The sequence below is a fragment of the Cotesia typhae genome, unplaced genomic scaffold, assembly GCF_013202065.1.
Source record: "Cotesia typhae breed Kobodo isofemale line unplaced genomic scaffold, CoteBio_Ctyphae contig_123, whole genome shotgun sequence".
NCBI lineage: Eukaryota > Metazoa > Arthropoda > Insecta > Hymenoptera > Braconidae > Cotesia > Cotesia typhae.
Window position 1 is genome coordinate 2,118,839 of NW_027423715.1, and position 14,578 is coordinate 2,133,416.

Here is a 14,578-nt window from a genome sequence, read left to right on the forward strand (position 1 = left end):
TGTTTTAAATATCTTCATACGCATTTTTGTAATTTTTAAACAAATAAAAACGAATTTACTTCGCAGAGTTTTTTTTTGGTTTATAATATAAATAAAATCTTTTTCAGAGGCAAATTCACTCGGGATGAATTAAAATAATTAAACACCCACTCTGCAATTTATTTATAAATTAATTTTAAAATCAAACGAATTTTACTTATTTTCTTTACCTAAATTATTATGGTTTAATTACAACCGACAATCCAGTAGAAGAATATTCATATTTGTATCCTACAGAAACGAAGCGAACAATATTTGCCATAATTATTAATTATGTAATAATTATCATAAAATTTAGCAACATAATTCAAAATATTATCACCATAACAAAGGTATCTCCATACTCAATGTACCTAAATTTAAAAATCAACAATATGAAACGTTTTCATCCACCACATAAAGCATTGTTAATTTATTATTCACCGTATTTATTCTCTAGTAAATGTATGTTTATTATTTTGTAATTATTGTTTGAATTTTCGATAACAATTTATAATTAATTAGACAATGAATTTAATGTTTTGAATTGTATATAAATTGACATTAAGTTCGCTAAAGTAAAAAATAATATTTAAAATATCGGCCAGAGGATAGACACAATAGAATAATTTGAGATGGAATAAAAGCAAGTCAAATCCATCAATTAATTGTGATTACGGAGTATGAAATGCGTAGAGCGCACAGAGGAAACAATACGCGATTTAGATTTAGATTTCATACAATACACAACATTCAACACGCATGATTGCGTATTGACGACTTTGATTCCATTATTTCAAACCCAATTTACGGTTATTTGTTGAAACATTTTCGTTAAAGATAAAAATATGCTTTTGTGCTTTCATCCTGTCATTCTAGATTTCACTTCTATTAAAACTTTTTATTTTTTAATCCGTTAATACTCGTAGCTGTTTCATAAGACGATTATTTATATGCGCGTTTTAATCATCAGTAAAATTCTTTCGCAATTTTTTTTTTTTTATGGATTGAGACGGAAATCCGATTAATTTTTTTATTGCTGTATTATTTATTATTATTAATTGAAAATATTTAATTAAGATTATAATATTTGAATTATTAATTTTGAAACATAAAAATTATTAAATATATTTAAAATAAAATTTTTTCGGAGGCGTTTGATAGTTCGTTCCCGTTTCTGTACATCAGCTGTTCGAGCTGCAGTCTAACGAGACGTGTTTTATATTTATCGCGCATCGTGGGGATGTAGAGCACTGATAGGTCTGGTAGTTTTTTCAGATAAATGAGTGTGTAACATAAATTTTTGGTAATTGCGTGAGACAAATTATTTTTGAGTGTTTACTTTTATGAAAATGATCTTTTATCACGTAAGTCCAATTTGAAGTCTATAGTAGTCATTTTTATATAAGTCTATTAAGTTTGAATTTATTATCACGAGTCGTATGCAAGAAATCGGTCACGTGATTCGACATAAGGCTGTCCATCTTAAATTTTTTCACAGAAGTTGAATAAAAAGTCGCTAGAAATTTTTTCTTGCAGTAACAAGATACGAAAAAATGATAAAATCTTTTTTGGAGAAAATTAAATTTTCTATAAAAAAAAGCTCTTGTCAATTTTATCGTAACTCTAGTTTTTTATACAGAATTGATATAAGTTTCAAGAAAATTATTTTCTTAGTAGTAACCCAATGAATTTTATTAAAATTTAAATCCAAAATCATGGCTAAAATATTCAAGATTCAGAAAAATGATAGGAAATCTTTTTTCGTTCTTAAATATCTTAAGTAAAAAAATTTCACTCCAATTTTCACTGAACATCATCTTAATTTTCCTGAGCTTCACAAAATTTCAACCCGTACAAGAAATAATAAAATTTAAAAATTACAAAAAAGCTGAGAACAATTTACCAAAAATCACCCACAATTATAACTAAAATTTTTCCAATATAAAAAGCACCAAAAATCACCGGGAAAAAAAAAAAAAAAAAAAAAAAAGACACTGACCTTGAGTCAAACTTGGCACCATCAGTGAGCGTACCGGTGTAATGCATGGTAAGATGGTCCCCCTTTTTGGACTTAACCGTGCAGCCCTCCGGTACAAAAAGTGTCTCAACTTTAAGTTCATTGGACTTAATATTATTGTCATTGTTGTTACTGTTATTTTCATTAGAAGCGAGAGATTGGGTGACAGTTCCCAAAATTAAAAAGAGGGCAAAGGTCCACGTCAGGACTCCAAAAGTGGCACTCGGTAATCGTGACATTTTCGTGGATCTTTTATTAAAACCGTAACTACTAGCAAGTGGTTGAAGTAAACTCATGTCACTGTAACTGGCGGAAGCCGCGGAGCAACTGGCGTTTGGTATAACGCGACTCAACCAAGTTGCCCTCATCCTCATACTACCACGTCATGGCATTCTGTTCTGGAGGATAGGAGTAGCGGTGTACACAGTCCTCAGTGAAAGAGGGGGACTTATCCGTCGACGTAGAACAGAGAGAGAGGAAGAAGGAAGATGGCGCGTGCGAACTGCTGCGTACACGTGACGAAGAAACGTGGAACTGAGGGACAAAGAGCTGCGATACGAAAGTGTAGGAGGAGAGAAAGAGAAAGAGAGAAGAGATGCCACATTGCGCCGTCTCATTGGCCTCTCGGAATATGTAGGTCTCTGCCTTACTTCCGCATTTGACCTTCTCTCTCTTCCTCTGGAGCTCTTCACTCTGCAGATATTTTTATTTATTTATTTTCACCCGTACCGGTATAATATCTTTTTTTTTTTATTTTTTTTTTTTATACTTGTTTTTGTATTTATAATTTACTTTCTCTTTTTTATTTAACAATTTTTGACGCCGCTTTTTCACAAGATCTCTGCACTTGCGGGTCTCCTCCCTGCCTTGGCTGCAGGAGCAGGAATTATTTATACGATCGGTCAGTTGTTTTACTTATTTATGGATTTGTTTATTTATTGGGCTGATAAAGATGCCGGGAAGAAATAGACGGGCGTGGGATGGGAGAGCACTACTATACGTAGATACTACACAGGCGTATCAAAATGTAACACGCGGATCAAGTTTAAGTTGTAAAGAGGTGCTCAGACACTGGTGTTACATTCCTTATAACTTTTCGTGTTCAGTTACGATTGGTTTACGTGGCATTCAACCGTCTCGATCGCTTTTATGCTTTTTTACTCTATTTTTGTTTTTAAGAAACGACCGCTACGTGGAATTTTTACTGAGCTGCTTCTTTCAATTACCCATCCCGGAGTAATTATTTATGAAATACACTCAATTGCTGAGTGTAAAGGTCGTTACGATAAAGTCAGATAAGTGTTTCGGCTGTTTGATATCTATTAGTTATTTCAAATAGAAGTTGTTTTTTTTTTTTTAATCAATTTTTCATTGTAAATATTTAATTTTTTAGAGAAGTTTGGTTCAATTTTTTTTTAAATAAATTTATTGATAAATAAAATAGTCAGAAAAATTAATAGAATAATTTTTCGAGATTTAGATTTTTTTTTTTTTTTGGAAAGAAAAAATTTTATTTCAGAAGTAAAATCAATTTATTTAAATTCAAAACTTTTAATAAAAAAAAAAGTCACTGTAAAATTATAACTCTAGCAAAATGAATTATAAAATGAATAAAGTAATGATAATTAACGTAATAATCAATTATGATTGATATTCTTCCCTAAAACAATAACTAAAATAAAAATAGATAACAAAAACTGTGATAAAATAGTAGAAACTTTAATTCAAAACTTTGAAAGTAAAAAGTACAAAACATTATTGGTTCACACAAAAGTTTGAGCGATAAAAAATCTATTTTAACGATTGTATTCATTTTATATGAGAGAAATTACTTTTACTCTGTGACATGAACTCTCTTTTTCGACGTACACTTGCCGGAGCGATATATGTATAAGTATATATATGCATAGGATATATAAAGTAACAAGAAATGAACAACATTACGGAAGTCTGACGCAAAATGAAAAGCGAGCGTCAACCGGCCACCCAGAGAGAAGCGGATGGCGGTTTGCGGATCTGGGAACCGTCCAGTTTCAGTTCCAGTTCCAGCTCCAGTTCCTGGAGTCGCACAACACAGATGAGTAAAGTAGAGAGTGCAGAGAGCTATCCTCCTTCTTAGCTACGACTGAAGGCAAAATGAAAAGGAAACTTTCGTTTGACTCTCTCTCGAAGCCCGCAACTTCTCTTCTCTTATTTTGAGCTCACTTGTATAATACCTACTCGTACTCGTACTCAGTAGTCTCAGTAGTATCCGCGCTTGTTCGGAGCGTTGGAACGACATTACCGAAAAAGTTTTACAGTCCCCTTCCAGATAAGAGAAAAAAGGTACGAGTGAGTCAAGTTTGTTAGCAAGCGAACGAGTGAGAAGACTCAATACCTTTTCCACCGACTTATTCCTCTTTACTTTTAGTTATTTTATATTTTTACCGTTTTATTTCTTGAGATTCTGTACACTACAGTTGTACATGCGCTAAACTTGGACTCTACTCAATTGTACATAAGTTTACGATGAAAAGTTTACACGAGCAGAGACTCCCACTCTTTCTATCTGTGCATTACGGAAAATGAAGAATGGCTAAGACTCCAAATAAAACTGCGAGAAAAAAATTACTGTCTGGCATAAAGGATTCCATTTTATTTTACAGGATCGGATATAAATAGTAAGGGAGGGGGGAAGAGAAATTCTCCTCTCTAGTCTATCTCTCTGGTCTCTCTACACGGAAAAAAATTATAATGTCAATATTACAGAAATAGTTATGTAAAAATTACACCGCTATTTTCTATTATATTCACAAAAAATAATTGGTAAATTTACAGCAAGGAAAAAATTTATATAATTATATAAAAATCTTGGCCATTTAGAATTTTAAATAGTTTTTATCTTAAAATTTTTTCAATATAAATTCAAAAATTTTTTGCATGCTAAATTTACATTTTTTCAATCTAAAATTGACATTTTTAGTTTAACAGATTTTTTTATAATTTTTACAGGACTTTTTCCCGTCTAGTCAAGATATAATATAGTATTGTACTACTTGTAGTGAAAGATGGGTAGGAATAGTAGGAATCGGCTCATAGTTCAGAAACCACGATATTCCATATTGTACGTGTACAATAAGTTCGTTTAACCGTGCACTGCCATCTGTAGGGTCTAAACTGTCTGACGACAGCTGACTAAAACTAAATTTAAATTGTTGATTAGTATTTATTGGTCACTGCGGTGAGGGATTACTGTAAATAATAAAATTAATTAAATACTGGAATCTAAACCATCCTATTAATGTACGTATATTATAAACATAGTCAAGTATTTCTATAAAAAAATTTCTATAGAAAAATTTTAATTATTAACAAATCTTTATCGAGAGTCTAAATTTTCGTTTTATGTAATTTTATTTCGCTGGCTATATTTATCCCTTCCCATTTAATGTTCTTTAATTAAAACTTTTCAAAAAAGAATATTTTAACCGCAAATTTGAGTCATTACGAAAAAATTTAATTACTCTAAAAATAGTCGATGTGGCTCAAACGAATAAAATTTCACGGTAACAGTGTAATTATTCACGTCAAAGGACTAATATCTGATTCAAAGTAATGAATTTTATAATTTAAAACGTTATTTGCGAATCTCGAGTTCTCTACAATGGGTATAATATAATTTTTACGGAACTATTTTGGGGTTGAAACTCGTTGTTATGCGAAACTGTAATAAATGCTTGAATGTGACAATTGACAATTCTGGTGTTTTTTGAGGTACTTTTAATGTGGGCTTTCATCGGAATATAAATTGACATTTCAGAATTGCGGTTCTGCTTATTCCGGAAAGGTAGGTTGATAAACATAAATCACATTATTCGCGGAAAATATATTATTTATATCTATTTGGTTTAAAATATTAAATTGTTTGTCTCTCAATTCACCAATTTTTTTTCAGCTAATTTTATCAAGTAAAAAATAGTATTATACTTTATAAATAAATAGCTAAAAAATTTGAATGTAAAATAAGATAAGTAGATTGATAAAAATATTTATTTTATCTCGGAGAAAAAAATTTCAAACCTAGAAATTAACTTTAAAAAATTAGAAATTTAAATTATTTCAAACTTAACTCTCTATTGACGAGACGATTTGGCGATCATGCGCCATCTGTTGGAAATTTCCAATACTAAGTTTTTTTTTTTAATTATAAATGATCATATTTAACTACATTAGAAAATTTCCTTACAGATTAATATGTAAAAAGTAAATTGAAGTTACATAATCATTAATCACTAATTATTAATTATTAAAACAGGAAGTTTGAAATAAAAAATGAAAAGCAAAGCAATAGATATTGATAGTGATGAGAATAACTTTCTCTCTCGAAAAAGAAAAGTAAATAATGAGCCATATGCAGAACACAAAGTACAGAGCAATACAGGGTATACAGAGTATCGGTGTTAACAGTATTTGCAATAATATATGTCACCTTGTATACTCGCACTCTGTGTAGAATAGAGAGTCAATGCAGCTGAAGAGAACAAGTATAAGAGTACACACACAAAGAGAAAGAGAATTGAACGGCAGTAATTAAGCCGATGTCGCGCACGGTGAATTCTCTTTCATTTATGACATGCTGAAATTCCTGTCACGTCTCGCTGTCTATACAGGACCTGTACTTCTGGTTTCTATACCGGTATGTAGATGTACAATACACAACACTCAACACTCAGCACACAGCACACAACACACACCTAAGGATACTTGCATGTACATGTAATAGTAGCGTATTCTGCCGGTCGTTCTTTGCCCTCAACTCGTCGTATCATGTTGTACCTTTATACAATATTGTTTCTTGAGAAATCACGGAATACAAATTTTCATACTTCCTATTGCTTTTTATCAACCTTTTATTTTCTGTCATCTAAATAAATTGCTAATTTTAAGTCTTGATCATTGTTTTTATTTGCCATTAATCAAGTCGTTGATTTAATTTTTTGACTCACGCGAGTTATATGTACTAAAATTTCGATTTTTAAAATCCAATATATTTTATTGAAGATGAAATTTATCATTATTTAATTGAGAGTCATGCAAAAATAGTTTTTTAAAGTTTGAACTTCAACGTCAGTTAAAATAGTGAAGGTACAGAAAGTTAAAGAATAATTGTCAAAATTTTTTTATAAAAAAGTATTTATCACGCGATTAATTGTAACTTTTTATTATTTTCATATTATTCGTTAAAAACAATTTTTTTTTAATCTGAATTTTTTATTGTAAAAAGAAGTTAAATTTAAAATTAAGATATTGAATTTTTTTTATGTAGATCGAGCCTTTATAATTAAATTAAAAAAATTTAATAAACTCAGTTTATTTAAAATTACTATTTTTCTATCAATTAAATTTTTTTTGACGAGTAAATTGAACTATTCGTTAAAAATTAACCAATTAAAAGTATTATTTCAAGAAAAATAATTATTTCTCAACTAAAATTGCTCAAAATTACGGTAAATTGCCGGGTTATTACCATTTAACGAGAATAATAACGAAAAAAAAATACATCTAAGTATTTTGTTCTACATCAGACTGTTTCATATAATTTACCAAAGTATAAATAACAAATGTTGTTTTCTCGTACCGCAAAAAGATCAACACCTGGGGTCATTAAGAAGACGACGCACTTGATATTGACAATGATCCAAAGTGCTTATATCACGAATTTTAATCACGCTCGTGTGGTGTGTGCGTAGAAAGTTGCCTTGCTCCTGAGGTCAGCTTTCACCTTGTCCAGTGTAGTGCGGGTAATTTATAAATAATGATCACCTTAAGCTTACCATCGTAACTTTTTAAATAAAACGTGCATTTTATGCAGTAAAAGTCATTTATACACATTTAAATTTTTTTTTTTTTTTTTTTTTTTTTTTTTTTCGTTTAGAACAGTACTTATGATGGATGAATATATAAATATATTAATAAATAACTATGCAAAATATAGTATAGACTATAGATCTTCCGGGAATGCAGGGTAGGGAGAACCGAATAAAATAGAAGCCGCAGAAATTGACCCGGGAAAAAATAAACCAACAGACGGATCGTAAAAGTGTAATTTACGAGTGGAGGCAGCAGTGGAACAAAAGAGAAAACTGTAAATGCACCGCGCTCAGTACTTATCGTTTTTAACCAGGAAGTACACCTGGGATATACTGAAAATATGATGTAGTATTTACATGTTTGCAAGGAGATAAATTGACAGATTAGTTTAGTTAAGCAAATAATTGTTAAAAATTCAGTGCTTTTACATGCTGCCGCGCCATCTCGCGCTTCTGCATGTTGTAAAAAAAAATTAAAAATTAAATTTGTTAATTAGAATATATAAAAATAAATATATTGGAAAAAAATGAATTTTTAAGAGTTTGATTATTTTTAATCGAGTAGAAAAATGATTGAACTTCTAAATTTTTATTCATTTCTCAATTTTTTATGACTAAAAATGCCGCCCCGCATCTAAATAATAATATATATGATATATAGTTTAATATATTTTGATGTGATGAGAATCACAAGTAAAAAGGCTAATTAATGCTTTTTCATGCACTTCACAGTGTGAATTAATGCTGTACTATCAAGAATGCATTGTTCTAGAACAATGTGATAATGGAATGGAATATATATACAGATATAGATCACAATTCCAACTTCGAACATCCCTAGCATTATTAGGCATAGTTTCCTAAATAGATACAGCTCAAGGAATTCTGCACATCAGACTATTCCTGAATTAAATTACCCAGTTTTCTTTGTAAATGTAAATACATAAATAAATACACTTAACTTATACTCAAATATTTAGTTTTGTAGAATCTCCGATTCATTAAATTAAATCATTTATTTATCATTTGTGTAAGACTTTTGTTTTTAGCTGAACGGGTTTGGGTAAATACCACCGGAAAAAGTTCAATCGATAGCAACGAGTTTCTTGAGTGGTTTCTCTATTTTTTTGCTTTAATTGAGTATCGGATAAATTTTTAATGTTTCTGAACTCGCGAAGCTGGGAATATTTTTTATTTTATTAGTTACATCTGGAGAATGTGGTTAATTGAAAAATATTCTTTTTAGGTATCAATGGTGTTAGTGAATTGATAAAAAAAAATAACTACATATATAATTCACTTGAAAAATATAAATTGAATTGAAATTCACGCCGGATGAATTTATATTTTTAAACGCCCTACAAATAATTTAAATGACTGCTTCAATAGTTTACTCTAATAAATTCCATAAGCATCTACACATCAACGAATGAATTAAATTCCTTTGTTTGTAGACATTTACCATACAATATACCAAATAATAATATATACTATAACATTCACTCAATATTAATTCACAGGCATTTTCCGAAAAACAACCTGGACTAATTAATTTAATTTGAGAGCATCCGACTGCCAATGAACTGACTTTAGAAAATTGAACTGGATAACTCAATTGATATATAATTAAAATATTTTTCGAATAAATGAAAAACATTAAATTAATTAGTTATCATTGTATAGTATCTCTGGACGCAAATAATGACTAAGGGTGAGAATAATAATAATAACAAAATCTAGTGCATAAGCTATGACCTGCTGGCAACTGACATATCCATTATTTTCGACAATTATATATTAATATTATATTATACTCAATAGGGGTACATTATTTTCCTACCTACTAAGCAGTGAACGTTAAGTATTTCAATTAATATTTCATGTAACTCAATAATATTATTTTATATTTATTGTGTTGTATGGTTGTGAAGTTTTAATGATTAATTTAATACGATCTCAATTAAGTTATGCCAATGACATCCTTGAGTTCAATCATTTTAAAAATTATTATTATTTTTAATGACGAAAATTTTTTATTCTAGTTAAAAAAATAATAATAATAATAATAATAATAATAATAATAATAATAATAATAATAATAATAATAATAAAATTTATTTATTGATGTGTTGTGTCGTTGACATTCCTTCCCGCAATCATTGCAAAAATTATTATTATTATTATTTGCGATTATTAAAGCTTACTCTCGTTACTGGGCATGCATAATCTAGGTTTATATGTTTAGGGGTTAACTCGGACTATTGCATTGCAGAAATTCTCAAAATAGGATTATTATATTAACAAAATGATTTATCGACAACATGATAATGATAAGACCAGTTTACCTTGACATTTTCACGATTTAAAAAATGATAATATACAAAACTAAATTTCAGTCAGTACAATTTAAATAAATAAAAAAATATGAAAAAAATTTGCAATTAATTAAACGTTAATTTAGATTATATAAGCTTTGACTTTGTGACTTATTTATATCTGTATAAATATAGATATATAGATATGGACATATACACGAACGCACACAGCGTTCCTTTGATCATAAAATCATGGCGACGTCCTGAAACGAAACTGGATGCAGATTATTTTGGAAATATGATCAAAAGCCAACGAATTGGGTCAAGAGCTTCACTAAAATTTTTTTAAATGAAAAATAAATTAAAACATTCTTTCTGTGATAATGTTTACGTTTCAAAAAACTGTTTATTTAGGTCGGTTTTTCATTTTAATAATTTTCGTCAACAGTAGTATCGTCAATGTGTTAAAAAATGGTATTTATTTTTAATAATAAATAAAACGAAGTTTTTAAATTTTCAGCGACAGTCCACGATAGCTCGCTTGTCCTATCTTCAGTATTGTGTAAATATTGTGGATAAATAAATGAAGACATACTTTGAAAATTCTCATGGGAAAACTCAGTAAACTGTAAAGCGTAGATACAAGAACGTTAATTTTTTTTATCAATTGAAAATGTCTATAGACATTTAATTTATTTTACTGATAATAATTAAGAATCAAAACGAAAAAAAAAATTTTAAACCCTAGAAGTTTTTAATTTTATTTATCCGTACGTAGTCTGATCTGATACACGGTTATATTATCAGGCTATGGATAGAAACAAAAAATTTTGGACAAATCGTATTTTGATCGCTAAAAATCAGTCGATAATTATTAATTAAAAAAAAGCTCTTACTTAACTCGCTAACTCAAGTATACGTAACTTGTAACTATATAAAATTTTATCCTGCTTAAAAAAAAAAAATAAAGCTCGTGAACTGAGATAGTTAGTTAAGATTTTTTAAAAGTTTTAAATTAATTTAACTTAGTAAAGCTGAGAGTCGAGAGTAGAGTGGTGAGTACAGAGAAGAGTAAGAGAGATCTACACTATTTTTGAATGATCAAGCAAGAAAAAACCAGCAAATACGAGCCCTACGTTCAATCATACTGTTATTCATACACTATACATGATTTTTAACCCTTATCTCACTTTATTACACTTAAAACTTTAACTCGGAAATTATGTGTATTCACATCTACAACAAAGTCTATAAAAATAACTACGACGTACACGGAACTATTACAGAGCTGACGTAGGAGTAGAACGTATAATATAACTAACGTAAACTGCATTTGTAAGTGCAAGTGTTACGGATTTTATGAGTTTATAGCACACAGACGCATACAAGTACATTTATTTCTCATATTTTGAACGTCAAGCTTGGAAAAATGTCGAAGATTTAAAGGTGAAAAAAGAGTCGTTTTAAAAAAATTTTACTCTCTTTCTCATCAATTCCTCTTGTATCTACTGTAAATATGTATCTTACTACGTCTTTATATATGTATGTACATATCTATATAAATAAATTGAGAACGACTACTCTATCGAATTTACCACGAACATGTACGTGAAAGGAATTTAAAAAGTTCAGAGGCCCCTCTTTGCCCTCGTATCTTTCCATCAACCCGCGCTGTCACGTTAAAAAACGATTTATTCTATCTATACATTTCTGCATTTTACCTTTTTTCAAACTCGTGAGATAATGTTAATATCTGATGTATGTATTAATTTATAACATTTCTATTAAATTTACATTTTACTCTATCTGAGTCAGTGGTTTTATATTCAAATCATTCGTAAATTTTCAAGGTGTCAGTTTGTTAATAATCCGAGTCAAAAATTTTCTCATCAAACGATTCACATTACAACAAGAAATTTTTTTATATTTAACACATAGTTAAATCATGTTATTTTTACAAAAAAAAAAAAAAATATTTAATTTACAAGATTGGATCTGTATAAATAATACACTCGGAAAAAATATAATCATATATAAATGTTTAGATAAAATTATATAAGTTTTTGTAATGTAAAATTCATATTTTTAGGCAGATAATTTTTAGAAAGAAAAAATTACATTAATAAAAATTTTTTTAATGTAAATTTAAAATTTTTTCACATGCTAAATTTATATTTTTTGCTCTGTAAAATTTTACATTTTACCTAATGTAAAATTGACGTCTCCAATTGACAATTTTAAAAATTTAACAGATTTTTCGGTAATTTTGACAAAACTGAGTGCACTAACTAAAATAGAAAAAATTCAACATTTACTTAATGACCAAAAACTATATAAAATTTAATCAGAGTTGCAAATACAGAACAAATTAGTTGTATTTAACAAGAAATGAAAAAAAAAAAAAATAAATTGAATATCATTGATTTACTATAAAATATAAAATAAATACCAAATTTATTTATTGAGTATTTCAACAGCAAAATAAATAAATTTATCGTAATGAAAATACGTCAAAGCGAAATTCATATAATTTAAAATGAATTTAATGTTGTACTTTCGCATTATTACCAATAACATTGCCGAGCATTCAAATTTCATTCATACCAATAAATAATTATATTTTTTTTTCTCGAGTTTATTAAACATTATTTGAATTGATTGATAATAGAATATGAAATATGCTAAGCTTCCGACGACTCCCTACCGAGCAGACGAAGAATTCCCCAGAGATATTTTAACCGGAATTCAAGTAAAGAAAATATGACGCTTCTGATATGTTTTACTAACTGAGTAATTTTAAAAGTGTTTAGGATTTAAAAACTATGAAATATGTTACAATAAGTAGCATAGACTTTGGTTACCAACCCTAGGACATACATATATACATCGTTGGTTGTTCGAGGGTAACATGGGATGTGTTCACGTGGTCGATGACTATACGAGGGATTGGAATAACGCCAAACTCGACTTTCGTTTGCAAAACAACAATAATACCGTTGCTCGTATTTTCTGGATCGAACGACGAGCGAACGCGTTTTCTAGGATTATATGAGAGGAAAAGCACAGGCATAGTATTGGAGCGGGTAAAAAAGCACGTCGTGGTAAAATGAGAGAATAGAATCGAGAGTAGTAGAGAGTACGGATGCAAAAGGTAAAGCTTGGCATTTGTTAACTGCCGGATAAATTCTCATTTTACGTACTATACTTGAATTATTCGTTTGAGCGAGTTCGATGAAACACCAAACTACCTTATTTGCTGAGTTAATAAAAATCAAATCCAATTAGCTCCTTATTTTTTTTTACTTTAATTTATTTATTAATTTTTTTTTAATGCTTCTACGTTTATTTTCCGTTTGATTTTTTTTTTTTTTTTTTTTTTTTTTAATGAATACGATTGCCTTTATTTCAATTTTCAATGAAAATTTAATTTGAAATCGTTTGATGGATTTCGTCATTTGATGTGAATTTAGTTATAAGCAGCTTTACGATTTATCTGAAAAGGATAGTAATAATCCTTATATAAAATTGAGATGAAATGTATGTGGCATCAAACTATTCGTAACGTGATTGGTCGAATATATCATGAGCATGAAAATATATGCAAACGCTATAGTAAGGCGCGTGCTTGTGCGCGCAAATTCAAATTCTAGTCATTTTTAAAATACGCTAACTTAAAGAGGATCAAAATTTAGTTTCACTGAATTGAATGTGAAATAATAACTCGTAATTACAGTGAGGATTTAACAAAATTTTTAGTTTGCGATTGGGAACTACCATTTTGATAACGACCGCTTCTAAACTACTCTAGATAAGGCTATTAACTTTCATCTATTAACTATTACAACGACTGTTTGTGTTCATTCATATGTCATTCTGTTTGGATTGGTCAGATACTTTTATAGGGTTACTTTAATTAAAATTCGAACTCAAATAAACTCGAAAAGGAAACCCTTGTTATTGCTAGCAAAATTTTGTAGCGCCAAAGTCATTTTATTAATAGACCGACGACAAATAAACAAGTTTTGACGTAAAAAGCACAAGGACTTTCTGAGAACGTACTAAATAGAAGCAGCATTTATGTTAATAACTTTGAGAACTAAAAGAGTATTGTTTGGTGTAATACTCAAAATTCTTGGATAGGAAATTTAATAATGATGAATATTTAAATGAATTTTGTCAATAGGATGTTGAGTAGTCTTTGTTCTTGATAAATTGTTTTTATCATTTTGATGAATGATTGTGCGAATAAGTAAAGCGTTTAAGCTCGAAGAATTTTACTAATTTTTTTGTCACACGCAAGAAAGAAAAATGTAAAAATTACATTATAAATTGTCATAAGCGTCGCTTTGTATAAAAAAAATAGATAAATTGCAGTT

The 14,578-nt window shown here is 29.0% G+C and overlaps 1 protein-coding gene across 2 annotated transcripts in view; it reads right to left on the reverse strand.

Annotated features, from left to right (window-relative positions):
• Positions 1 to 2,421, reverse strand: part of Fkbp14 (peptidyl-prolyl cis-trans isomerase Fkb14) — a 28,330-nt gene extending 25,909 nt beyond the window's left edge. Inside the window, exon 1 of one of the 2 annotated variants that reach the window (XM_074258003.1) lies at positions 2,021 to 2,421. In XM_074258003.1, the coding sequence (XP_074114104.1) occupies positions 2,021 to 2,412 (392 nt within the window). In that variant the 5' untranslated portion in view covers positions 2,413 to 2,421. The remainder of the gene's footprint in view (positions 1 to 2,020) is intronic. The other variant, XM_074258008.1, reaches the window with a different exon arrangement.
• Positions 2,422 to 14,578: the final 12,157 nt, after the last annotated feature.